Source organism: Anguilla anguilla, chromosome 4 (genome assembly GCF_013347855.1).
Source record: "Anguilla anguilla isolate fAngAng1 chromosome 4, fAngAng1.pri, whole genome shotgun sequence".
In the NCBI taxonomy this organism is placed as follows: Eukaryota; Metazoa; Chordata; class Actinopteri; order Anguilliformes; family Anguillidae; genus Anguilla; species Anguilla anguilla.
This window is the reverse complement of record NC_049204.1, coordinates 34236022-34248356: the sequence shown is the minus strand read 5'-3', so window position 1 is coordinate 34248356 and position 12335 is coordinate 34236022. Positions and strand designations below refer to the sequence as shown.

General features: G+C 52.9%; 1 protein-coding gene across 2 annotated transcripts in view; it reads right to left on the bottom strand.

Annotated features, from left to right (window-relative positions):
- Window positions 1-867: 867 nt before the first annotated feature.
- Window positions 868-12335, bottom strand: part of LOC118225441 (enhancer of polycomb homolog 1-like) — a 44824-nt gene continuing 33356 nt past the window's right edge. For both annotated transcript variants that reach the window (XM_035413843.1, XM_035413841.1), the window contains exons 3-14: window positions 11826-11971; window positions 9796-10002; window positions 8783-8931; window positions 7836-7992; window positions 6729-6893; window positions 6522-6611; window positions 6094-6242; window positions 5183-5526; window positions 3386-3504; window positions 3106-3247; window positions 2537-2906; window positions 868-2332 (exon numbers count right to left, since the gene is read on the bottom strand). In XM_035413843.1, coding sequence (XP_035269734.1) covers window positions 2260-2332; window positions 2537-2906; window positions 3106-3247; window positions 3386-3504; window positions 5183-5526; window positions 6094-6242; window positions 6522-6611; window positions 6729-6893; window positions 7836-7992; window positions 8783-8931; window positions 9796-10002; window positions 11826-11971 — 2111 coding nt within the window. In that variant the 3' untranslated portion in view covers window positions 868-2259. The remainder of the gene's footprint in view (window positions 2333-2536; window positions 2907-3105; window positions 3248-3385; window positions 3505-5182; window positions 5527-6093; window positions 6243-6521; window positions 6612-6728; window positions 6894-7835; window positions 7993-8782; window positions 8932-9795; window positions 10003-11825; window positions 11972-12335) is intronic.

The window sequence follows — 12335 nt, the reverse complement described above, 5'->3', positions numbered from 1 at the left end:
GGAGACTGGAAGTTCCCGTCTGAACATTTGACATCTCTGACTGACTGCGTGGACTTGCCCGTGAAGTAGCGAAGGCTTCCATGACTTCCACGCACACAGCCCCGAACATTCAGCGCGTCGCGTCGCACCAGTTGCCCATACAGAACATAAAGGGGTTAACTCCACTTGGCCCTCTGCCCTTCCTATCGAATCTGGGAATACATCCGAGACCGTTGCACAACAGCTGCCTTTTATTTTTAATCTTGACATGGTCTCTCCCAACCCCCACCCACCCCCCAATAGCGACGTAATATTAACATGCAAAAAATCACACTTGTAAGAAAGGAACTTTTATAAATTGAGGTTATTCAGGGGGTTAATTAAAAAAGCAACCAAATTTCTGCATACACTTACCATTTGACATTGCGTTGTCATGGCGAAAGCAACCTAAACGGTGTTGAGCATTTTCTCACTCATGCTTGAGTGAAGTCAGGCGCCAGTGTCGCGCGTTTAGGCTTTGTGTTTTTAATTGCTTCCAGCTCACAAGACCCCCACAACAAAGTTAATTAACCCTCTCAGGAAAGAAGTTGGTACATAATGAATATTGTTAGACAATACTAAGGAAAAGCAGCAGGCACAATCGATTCCACCTTCCTAAATTTCATTTGGTCGTCAGTTGGAGCGTACTACGGTGCAGACGCGAATGGTTGGTTGCTTTTTCGATCATCCCGTATTAGTAGGACACACGTCTTGGCATTGTCCTCAAAAAAAGTCCCTATGGTCCTGCTGCTTCTCAATGGGATCGTGTAGCCATTCTGGCATAACAGATATTGCCTTCCCAGTCCCGTTCTTCCAGATACATAACACAAACAAAACACAAGAGACATATGCTGGTCAACATATAATGCCCTGGGGTTTATTTTTTGTGAGAGTTCGGTCACATTTTTCATCTTCCAGGTGGGACTAGAAAACCTCAAGGATAAATTATGCCATTGGACTGGGCATTCTGATTCTGGTACTGTGACAAAACTACTTGTAGCACTGTTTAGTACCATACTCTTCACAGAAGAGAGCTCATATTTCCAAAGGAAGGCACCCGATACTTGTGGCTCTGGCCTTGCAGCCTTCTGGAGAAGTTTAAAAAGGAAAAGCTGGCTTTTTTCTTTCTTTCTTTTCTTTTTTTTTTTTTTTTTAGAAATTGGAATGATGATACACGTACAGCAATTACTGCCATTCATCTCCCTTATATCCTTTCTTTATGAACAAGTAACAAAAGAATGAAGTCTTTCAATACAAGAAGCATACAATCATTACCACAAGAACAAAAAGATACAAAAATAACTCAATTTGTTTTTAAACCTTACAAAAGAAAAAAAAAAAGGGATAAAAAACAACTAAGGTATTAGGGACTCCGTTTTATGAAAACTAGAGACTAATTGTATAAAAGCAGCAATGATTTAAAAAAAATAGTGCTTAGTTAATTGAGAAGCAGCATTGGCTTCTGGGAAGAGACTTCATCCCTCGTTTTGTTACTTGTCTTGGGACTACATATATGGAAGATACCAGTATGTAAGATCAAACCCATGAACAAACCGATGCCTTGAATCCACCGTGTCCAATTCTGTATGTATTTCACCATTGCCTCCACATGATACACAGAAAACAGAGGAACCCCAGAGGGAACCCTAGTCATGTTCCACAATATACAAAATACAGGAGTCCATAGCTACCTAACATTTACTACAGCACAGGAACCAATGAAGGTACAGTGTACAAAAAAAAAAAAACAAGAGAACAAAACAAAAACAAAAATAAAAAAACAAACAAAAAAAAAAAACCTGTAAACACAGCACAATAAATAGATAAAACAGCAGGTTCCGCACCATGCACGTGATGTGGTGACGTTTCTTCGCTATACAACTCTCACATCTCACACTCACCAGTTTCTATTTTTTCGAATTTTTTTTTTTCCCAAGTGCAAAACATCACAAATGAACAGTTTCTGTATTCAAGTAACGTATATACAAGGGGGTATTACAAATATGCAGTACTGTACATATAATTGTCATATTCATAATTTACAGATGTTGATTCCTCTTATTAACAGTAACAAATAAAAAAATAAAAATTAAAAGCATGAGAGATGAGAATTGCAATTAAGTCCCAACAGTTGCCATGGAAACACGACGTGCTGCGTCCCGCCGTCCCTTGCATTCGCAATGCTATGATGCATAGCACCTAGATGAGTGAAGCCGAGGTGCGCCCCTCTGCATGCAGACACTACGTGACTTCCATGGCCATCGTATTGTCCGCTATACTGTTTAGTGCCGACTTTTCTTGATCGTGATTTTCTCTGCAGGGACGACAAAAAAAAAAAAAAAAACAAAAAAAAAAAAAGTGTCAAAATCTATTCAAATCCAGATGCAGCCAGAACAGTCTGTCAGTGCCAAAAAGCCATGTTCAGCCCGACAGGAGCTGCGGTCGTAGGGTATCGCTCAAAGCACAAGGGTCAGCGAACGCTAACGCAAGCGGAAAGGGGGGTACGCTGGCGCCTCACCTTGGTACCAGGTCCATGGAAGAGGAGGCCGTGACCTTGGGCATTTGACAGTTGGTAGTGGCGGCCAGCTTTAAGGCAGAAGGCGGAACCGCGTTTAGAGTCCTGGGTATGTGCCGTGCGTTCAGGTTGGCGATGGAGTTGACGGTGCCCGCTGGCGAGGGCATGCTGAGGCGGAGGCTGCTCCCCATCAGGACCTGAGAATTGGAGTTGGCAGCGGTTCCGTGGGAGCTCGAAGTCTGGGTGGGGGTGGCGGCGGCGGCGGCGGCGCCGGAGGGCTGGAGGAAGGTGGGACCCGCTGTCGTCATGGTCGACTGGCTCGTGTGAAGAGAAGGGGGCGTCGTGCTACTGAGGTTTAAGCCCTTGTATACTCCTAAGGGATGGAGAGTGCCAAGGGAGAGAAAAAGAATTGTAATTGAAACAAGGGAAAGAAAAAAGTATAACCAACTAGACAAGTGTTAGACAAGTGAATTGGAGCAGGACATTTATCTGTGACTGTTGTTGCTTGTGTGCCTGAGCTTGTGGGGGTGGGGGGGCTGTGTGCATAGGGCAACGCTGAGATGCGTGCTCACCTGAGGCCTGAAGGACACCGTTGACTCCAATACCCAGAACCACCTCCTCCTTGGCTTTGAAGGCCGTCAGCTGGTCTGTGGTCACCAAGGCCGAGGCAGCAAACTGGGCGCTGATGGAATCCAACGTCTTTGATATCAAACCCTGGGAGGGGAAGAAACGTCCAGGCAGAGCGTGAGGCCGTGACTGAAAGGTAGACGGGAGGGAGAGAGGAGGAAAAGGCGAGAGAAGGAGAGGAGGAGAGGGAGGAGAAGAGCAGAATGGGAGAGGGGGAGGACTGACCTGCACGCTGTTGCTGGCAGACACATTGTTGGCTTGTTGCAGTTGGATCTGCTCCAGTTGCTGTTTCTGCATCAGTGCCAGTTGCTCTTGATGCTGCTGGTATTGCTCTGCTGTGAACGCTGGGAAAAGACACATTAAAGGGCGGGGTCAGGACAGGTCACCGCACACAATGACAGCAAACCCTGCCGGCCCACAGCAGAGCCAGCCCGGGGAAAGGGCGTTCCAGCGGAAAAGCAGAAAGCATTTCACCACGGGGGCGACACGTCCAACCGTTCACCGCACCCTACATGACAGGGAGACATCACAATTCCAAGCGCATGGAAGCCACAACACAGACGCACCACAGCACCTGGGTCTCCAGCCATTCAATTCATTTTTCTCTCAGCACAGGAAAAAGGTGCATTTTGTTTATGTAGCACACATCCCTCGTGTGAGAAATTTGTTCCGGGAGACGAGACTTTAAAAATTCATGACTCTTGGGGGCGCGGGGGGGTTATTCATAACGGGGGGAAACGTGTCTGTTTGGACTGGTCCTTACGGAGTCGCCGGCGGCGCATCGGCTGCGGAATCTAATCAGCGCGTCTCTGCAGGGGGGCCCGCCGTGGCATTTCGGCCTTATCGACACGGCTGACCAGCTGCTCCCCGCTCCGCGCTCCCCGCTATCGCACCCGCGCGCGGAGCGAGGAGGGCCCTCCAATCCCAGCCCCGAGATTGCCTTGTGACCCGCGGAACTCCGCCGCCGCCGCGCACAAATTGGATTTCGCGGTAAGGGCCCGTTTCCTGACAGCGCGTGAAGAGAGCCCCGGCAGTCTCCCCGCGGCCGAACGCTGCTTCCGCACGGGCCGGCGAGCGGAGGCTGGAGCTCCGCCGAGGCCCGGAGGGGGGGGGAGGACAGACGCCTTCCATTTCCTCTCCACCTCGGGACGGAGGACCACGCATTTGGGGGGAGGCTGTCCCCCACAAATTGAATGCGTTTTAAGACATTATTCATGTGACAGGTTTTAATTGGCTCTTCAAGCCAGGGAGAAGAGCAGCGCCGCATGAATACAAAGAAGCTGCTCGCATGCACGGTCATTCCCTTGCAAATCTCAAAAAACTTCCATTAACAAGGTTCCCACTCAAACATATAGACACTTCTCCACATGCACAGAAGTCTATATTCTATATTTTCAATAGCTGCTCAATGTCACCAAGGACAAATCTGATTTTCAAAGACTGTTTTGAGCTAGAAGGCAACTTCAAGGTACAACACACAAACTTGAACTCACATTTTGAGGCATGTTACTTTAAAAGTTCTCTACAAAATCATGGCCCCCGCTGACCGTGATGTTAGGTAACAGAATTAACATGTAAACCACAGTCGTTCGCACCATCAGCACACAGATATTGCAAGACCTGATAGTAAATGACGAAGCACGAGAGTTGGTAAGGAACATGAACACATTCCCCTTGCTCTAAAGGTTCTCTGGCCAATTTGGGGAATTGGGAAAGCGGGATATTTGGCCATTTCTAATGACTTCTGAAAATACAAACATACTCCAGGACATTTAAGGAAATTCAGTTCAAAGCTCGTTAACCATTAAAACCAAAACCATTCCAAAATAAATCTTAGATAACTTCAAGCATCAAAACCTTTTCCTTCTTACAGCTTCCCAATGCTTTCCCCTTTATGACTCTGGATCAGAAAGCCTTTAATTGGTGAATCTGTGATTCATTTTTAATAACAGTTGTGCTCAAGTGACAGCCACAAATCAATAATGAACCCTCGATGTGCCCCCCAGGGCGAAGCTCTCTCACCAGCGACGGGAGGGGCGCCAGGGCCGTTTCGGCTGCTGGAGGGGGTCCCGCCAGTTCCGGACTGCGCCGAGGGGGTCCCGGCCAGGCCCCTGTGAAGCCTCCTGGAGCAGGCGTCCTCGGGGTCGTGTAGTGGTAGCGTCCGGGGCCTAAAGTGCCTCCATCGACAGGACTTAATGTTCAACAGTATCTGACTGAGGTCTGGAGAAGGGCTTCCGTCCGAGGTATTCGTTTCTGAGGTACTGGGGAACGTGTTGACCGGAGAGGGCGGGGGGGAGGCGGGCCTATCCGGATCCAGCCCATGAAAGACGCTGTCGAAATCCGTGAGCGCTCTGTCCAGCAAAACCCTAGAGGGCCGGGGGGAGAAGATTCGTTAAGGTTCCGCACGTCCGCAGAGCTCCTTCATAGAAACGGCCTAATCCCAGGCTGTCTGCTCAAGACAGGAAGTGTTAAAAGATCACAGTGCTCGTCTTACAGCGAAATGACTCGCCACCTTGTGATGCATATATATTGCAGCATTATCTCTTCCTGCTCTAGGCCCATTGTTTCCATAGATTTATTTCTGCAAAATGTTTTTTCCCTTAGGGGAGGGGGAGGAGGGAGATAAAAACAACAAAATTGCACTTTGCATTGCTTTCCCTATAAATTAAAACTGGGGAAGAGGAATACTGTACAGCCCATATAAGCCTCACAGGACTGCCAGGAATGCAGGAGGCAGAGCTGGCTACTTTTACACAGCAACAGGGCCTAGACATGGCAGTCACACCGACAGCACAAAAAAAACTGCAAAATGAGGTGGACTCCAAGCCCCTAACCTCAATATAAGGACGACATTTAAAACTTTAAATAGTGCACAACGGTCCGTTCCCTCCATATATTTCGGTTGGTCCCGAGGCGGGGTAACGGCGGCTCACCTGCCCCCCCGGCCGACGCGGCGGCGTGCCAGCCCCATGCACCGCCTGGGCACCGTCAGCGTGGTGAGGGAGTATCTGAAGCGCACGTCGCCCGGCCCGCCCTCCGAGGGGCTGCTCCACGGCCAGCCGCCGCTTTGGTCCAACCGAGGCTGGCGGGAGAGGGAGGAGCCGGGGGTCACCAGTGTGCACAGCAAACAGAACCGCGTGCACCTCATAACCCAAACCCGCCCGCATTCACAGCCAACACCCATGTATAAACCCAAACCCACACCCACACTAAAACCCAAACCCACACACACACCCAAACCCACCCGTATGTACAGCAAACACAGGCGCCAAACCGCACGCACCTCACAACCCAAACCCAAACTCCAACCTACATCCGAACCCAAACTCAGACCCAGACCCAGACCCAGGGGACCACCTACAGCGTAGTACTGACAGCCGGCCTTCCTCCGGAAAGCGAAGGAGCCGTCCGGGTCGTTCTCCTCCTCGGCTTCGGAGGATCCTGAATGAACCTGGGAGACAGACGAGAGCGGGGCGGTCAGACCGGGGGAAAGGCCACCTGCCGTCTGAACGGTTCGCTCTTACGCCGGACACCTCCGCGGACGCGGCCGCCCGTGGGCGTCCCCTACCTGGGGGAAGGGCTCGTCGTCGGAGCTGGGGAAGTCGTACTGGTTTAGGTCCTTAGGGTTGAACACGGACGGGCCCGACTGCACAGGAGCGCTGGACGAAGGCAAGACTTTGGGCTTCTTCTTCTCGTACTTCCGCTTCGTTCGGACCACTTCGGTCTTCTCCGGCTGCACGAAACCATCATTAGAATGAGTCCAAGGTCTGCATCCCTTATTCCCCATTAGCACACTCAAAACACTGGTGGACAGGGCCCTCCACACGTTATAGCCAGCTTTGGTGCCCACAATGGGACTCCTTTAATAACATGGGCATACAGCCGCAACACTGAGCGCCTCAGGTGAGGACAATAATCCTCAGCAGTCCAATGCATGCGAGCAAACAAAGCTGAGGATCGTGTTATAAGTAAGGGCTGCACGCAGCAACACTACATAATGCACAGGCTGCTGCTCCTATTACCCCCCCCCCGGCCCAGACTTCAACAGAAAGTCTTCATCTGTATACAATATCCCACCCTTATCCCAAAGATGGGCAAGAGGCACAAGATCATACAAATGCAAAAACCACATTTAAAAGAACAGTTTACATTTTTCAGACCCAGGTCCACTGAGCTACTCGCCACACATTGTGTGATAATTTGGGGAACACATTGGGCTCAAGCCCCAACTCCCTGTTAGCAGTTAGCTTTGTAAGCCAAATAGCACTGATTCAATGGGGCTGAGAATCACCGCCAGACAACATCAATTAACGTAATTTGGCTGATGAAGCGCAACGGCGATCCCCGTGTACTCGAGGTAGGAGGGCTTGAGCCCAAAATGTCCCCAATTTGTCAAAATTTGTGGTCAGTATCACAGTGCACCTGGGTCAGAAAAATGTCAACTGTCCCTTTAAGAAAATGTCTTTGGGGGGTGGGGGGGTGACCTTAAATGGCGTGATGCGATTATTATGCAGGAGGTGGTCAGGGCAGATGCCACCGACAGATGGGCCATCCTTCTCTCAACATATCACAGCTGTGTGTGTGTGTGTACGTCTGTGAGTGTGTGGCGCGCGTGTTGGGTACAGCTCATGGGCACCAGCACGTGGCCATTAAGCAGCAGCTGCCCGGGTCTCACCTTGGCCTTGTACTCCTTCAGTTCCATGTGGTCCTGCAGTCTGAACTGAGCGCTGCTGGACAGGGGAATGATGGGCACGGTGAAGGCGGGCTTCACCAGCGCTCTCTGCGCCAGCACCTCCGCCATGATCTCTCCGCCGAAGTCCGCGATGCTGTACCTGCAGGGCACACCCACACCGAGCACTTAGCGGGCGTACGCACGGACACACAGACAGACAGACAGACACACAGGCAAACAAGCGCACACAGCCACACAGACAGCCCAACACAAACGGCCACACTCAAACGCGCACAGCCTGCCACAATGGACGCATGGAAATCGTTTCCACTGTAACCGATCATCAGAGGGAAAACAGTCGACCGCAACAAAACTTTAAAGATGGGAAAACGCACAAACATTTGGCGGTGCGACTTCTGTCGGGAATTTTAATCTGGACTGTGAATCTTCGGAGCCAAAACGAATGGGCGCTTCTGTAGGCCGGGCAAATGGAAATGTCATGGCAACGCAAATGCGGTTCGAAGGAAAAAAATAACAGGAAAGGCTGCGATGGCCATGCTCTGATAGACGTGTTCATTTCAGATCTCATGTATAGATTCGGAGCCATTTCTTAAACTGCAGCTGGGGAACCGCAAGCTACAGAAAGGCAGGGAGGCAGGGAAGGTGGGGAGCTGAACCTAGGTGGCAGTGAGGGAAGCGGAACAGGAAAAGCGGAGAAACTAAAAGCGCACTGGTGGCTTCCGCGCTGCCATTACACGCCTGATCAAGCGCTGCATGCCAACGAGCTCATCTGCCCGACATTCGCCAGCAAACAAGGTCGGCGCTAATTGGTAATGTGCACGGAGCTGCGCGAGCGAATACGCGCGCCGCACGCGGTGGGGCTCGCTGCGAAACGCAGGGAGACGGCGGGGCGGGGCGGGGCGGGGCGGGGACGGGCCGGGCGCGCTCACCTCTTCTCCACGATCTCCAGCGTCAGGTGCAGCAGCTCCCTCTTGCTCTTCTCCCTCCTCTTGATCATCTCCAGGATGGTGACGGCCCGGCTCAGGTCCCGCCGCAGCTTCAGCATCTTCTCGTACGACGCCTCGTCGTTCTTGCGGTTCTGTAAAACGCACAGGACGCCGCAGGTCACACGCCCGCGCCGGAGTGGACCAGTCCTAACCTCGCACCTCAGCGGCGCCACACAGGCGGACGTAAAGACGCAAGAGACGACGTCTGGTTTTTTGCGCAGACACAAATAGCCAATCCCTGAATGGCCCCACATCTCTGGTGTGGCGGGTAGTTCACAACACTCACAAATCTGCTCCAACACGCTTTAAAATAATCACACTCGGGCCAGCGCACTAAGAAAACGCATGTGATACTGCATAAACGTCGAGCGGTTCAGTTTGGCGAGAGCCTACACTTATCTAGCAGAGTATCAGATATAAAAGCGTGCCTGCTATCCACCTGGTTTAAAGCAGATGACACTGCAGAGCCAGAGGCCGCGGGAGCAGATCCCGGAAATGTGGTCACGCGCACGACACCGCAAGTAACCGTTTCCTTCATCTTGCCGAAGACTGCGCTGTTCTTTGAACTATAAATACCTTTGTGTTACGCGCACAGGGGAAGAGAGAAAGGCCCGTGCTCGGTCACTGAACACCAGCGCCTCGCTCTCCCCTGAGGAAGCCCGCTGCGATCAGCGACTCCCACCCAGGGAGAGAGAAGCCCGGCGTTCACACACCGATGCACTCGAGCTGCACGAGAACCGAAGCTCAACCCTCATTAGCTCTGATCCCTTTACTGTGTAGGAACACACAACTCCGTGATCCCACAGGGTCTCCGTCGGGTCTAATCTGGGTCTGTTCTCACGCGAAGGCGTCGGAGCTTGTACGAGTTTTGCCAGCTCGACTTCCGTTCGTCGCGGACGCCCCCGCCCTGACCGCGTCAGACGGGGCGAGAACGCGTCGGGCGGGCGAGAGCGCACCTTGCGCGTCTGCATCTTCTCGGTCCTCCGGCGGAAGGCGACGTAGGGGTCGTTGGTGCTGGAGCCGTCGCGCTTCTCCTGCTTGACGGTGGGGATGAGGGAGGCGCTCTTGCAGCTTTTCCTCTTGCGGGTCCAGTAGTCGAACACCTCCCGGATCAGCTCGTCGTCCTCCTTCAGCAGCAGCTTGGCCTCCTGCAGGGTCACCAGCTGGGAGGGAGCGACAGAGCAATAGAGAAAGACGGAGAGAAAGAGACAGAGAGAGATGGAGACGAAGACGGAAAGACAGGCAGACAGATTACTCAGCACCACAATGGTAATACAGGGCTGTCCCATGACCAAAGTAAATAACACTGGGCCAAACTACAGTAAACTACAGGAACACCAGTGAAGGCTGCAGAGCCGGTATGGAGGGGGGCTGAGGGCCGCTCTACAGAGCCTCAGACTGGCGGTATGGAGAGGGGCCTGAGAGCCGCTCTACAGAGCCTCAGACTGGCGGTATGGAGGGGGCCTGAGAGCCGCTCTACAGAGCCTCAGACTGGCGGTATGGAGAGGGGCTGAGAGCCGCTCTACAGAGCCTCAGACTGGCGGTATGGAGAGAAGCTGAGAGCCGCTCTACAGAGCCTCAGACTGGCGGTATGGAGGGGGGCTGAGGGCCGCTCTACAGAGCCTCAGACTGGCGGTATGGAGAGGGGCTGAGAGGTGCTCTACAGAGCCTCAGACTGGCGGTATGGAGAGAAGCTGAGAGCCGCTCTACAGAGCCTCAGACTGGCGGTATGGAGAGGGGCTGAGAGGTGCTCTACAGAGCCTCAGACTGGCGGTATGGAGAGAAGCTGAGAGCCGCTCTACAGAGCCTCAGACTGGCGGTATGGAGAGGGGCTGAGAGCCGCTCTACAGAGCCTCAGACTGGCGGTATGGAGAGGGGCTGAGAGCCGCTCTACAGAGCCTCAGACTGGCGGTATGGAGGGGGGCTGAGAGCCGCTCTACAGAGCCTCAGACTGGCGGTATGGAGAGGGGCTGAGAGGTGCTCTACAGAGCCTCAGACTGCGGTATGGAGAGGGGCTGAGAGCCGCTCTACAGAGCCTCAGACTGGCGGTATGGAGAGGGGCTGAGAGCCGCTCTACAGAGCCTCAGACTGGCGGTATGGAGAGGGGCTGAGAGCCGCTCTACAGAGCCTCAGACTGGCGGTATGGAGAGGGGCTGAGAGGTGCTCTACAGAGCCTCAGACTGGCGGTATGGAGAGAAGCTGAGAGCCGCTCTACAGAGCCTCAGACTGGCGGTATGGAGAGGGGCTGAGAGCCGCTCTACAGAGCCTCAGACTGGCGGTATGGAGAGGGGCTGAGAGCCGCTCTACAGAGCCTCAGACTGGCGGTATGGAGAGGGGCTGAGAGCCGCTCTACAGAGCCTCAGACTGGCGGTATGGAGGGGGCTGAGAGCCGCTCTACAGAGCCTCAGACTGGCGGTATGGAGAGGGGCTGAGAGGTGCTCTACAGAGCCTCAGACTGGCGGTATGGAGAGGGGCTGAGAGCCGCTCTACAGAGCCTCAGACTGGCGGTATGGAGAGGGGCTGAGAGCCCCTCTACAGAGCCTCAGACTGGCGGTATGGAGAGGGGCTGAGAGCCGCTCTACAGAGCCTCAGACTGGCGGTATGGAGAGAAGCTGAGAGCCGCTCTACAGAGCCTCAGACTGGCGGTATGGAGAGGGGCTGAGAGGTGCTCTACAGAGCCTCAGACTGGCGGTATGGAGAGGGGCTGAGAGCCGCTCTACAGAGCCTCAGACTGGCGGTATGGAGGGGGGCTGAGGGCCGCTCTACAGAGCCTCAGACTGGCGGTATGGAGGGGGGCTGAGAGCCGCTCTACAGAGCCTCAGACTGGCGGTATGGAGGGGGGCTGAGAGCCGCTCTACAGAGCCTCAGACTGGCGGTATGGAGAGGGGCTGAGAGCCCCTCTACAGAGCCTCAGACTGGCGGTATGGAGAGGGGCTGAGCGGGAGAGAAGTACTGCAGGGTGTAGGAGTGCTCTAAAGCCTATTACCTGCTGACCGCTGCCCTTTTCCAAACGGTCCATCATCTCCTCAAACTGCAGAGGTGTGATCTCCAGCTTCTTCTTCAGCTTGTTCACGAAAGCCTCATCCTCTGTGTCCAGGTCATAGTCCGGTTGCTCTGCATCCAGGCTGAAGGCTGAAGGAAGAGGACAGGGGTCATACAACCGCACCCGAGTGGTCAAAACCAAACACGCAAGTGCAAGCAGACCGTGCGTGTACCTACTCACTCACACACACACACACCACCATCTTTCCATGAGTCTTGCACTATCTCTCTGGAAGAGGAAGAACTATACTCTTGCACACAAAATAAATAACCCAAGACAACCATTATTAAAACTGTCATAAGTACAAACAAGACAAGGTCAAAACCTAGTATATGGCTGGACCGAACCGGCCGACCAATGGCGTAACTTCAGTCAGTCACTCTGTCACAGACATGCGCAGTGTAACTTCATCACTCACTCAGTCACTCAGTCACAGACATTCGCATTTATAGG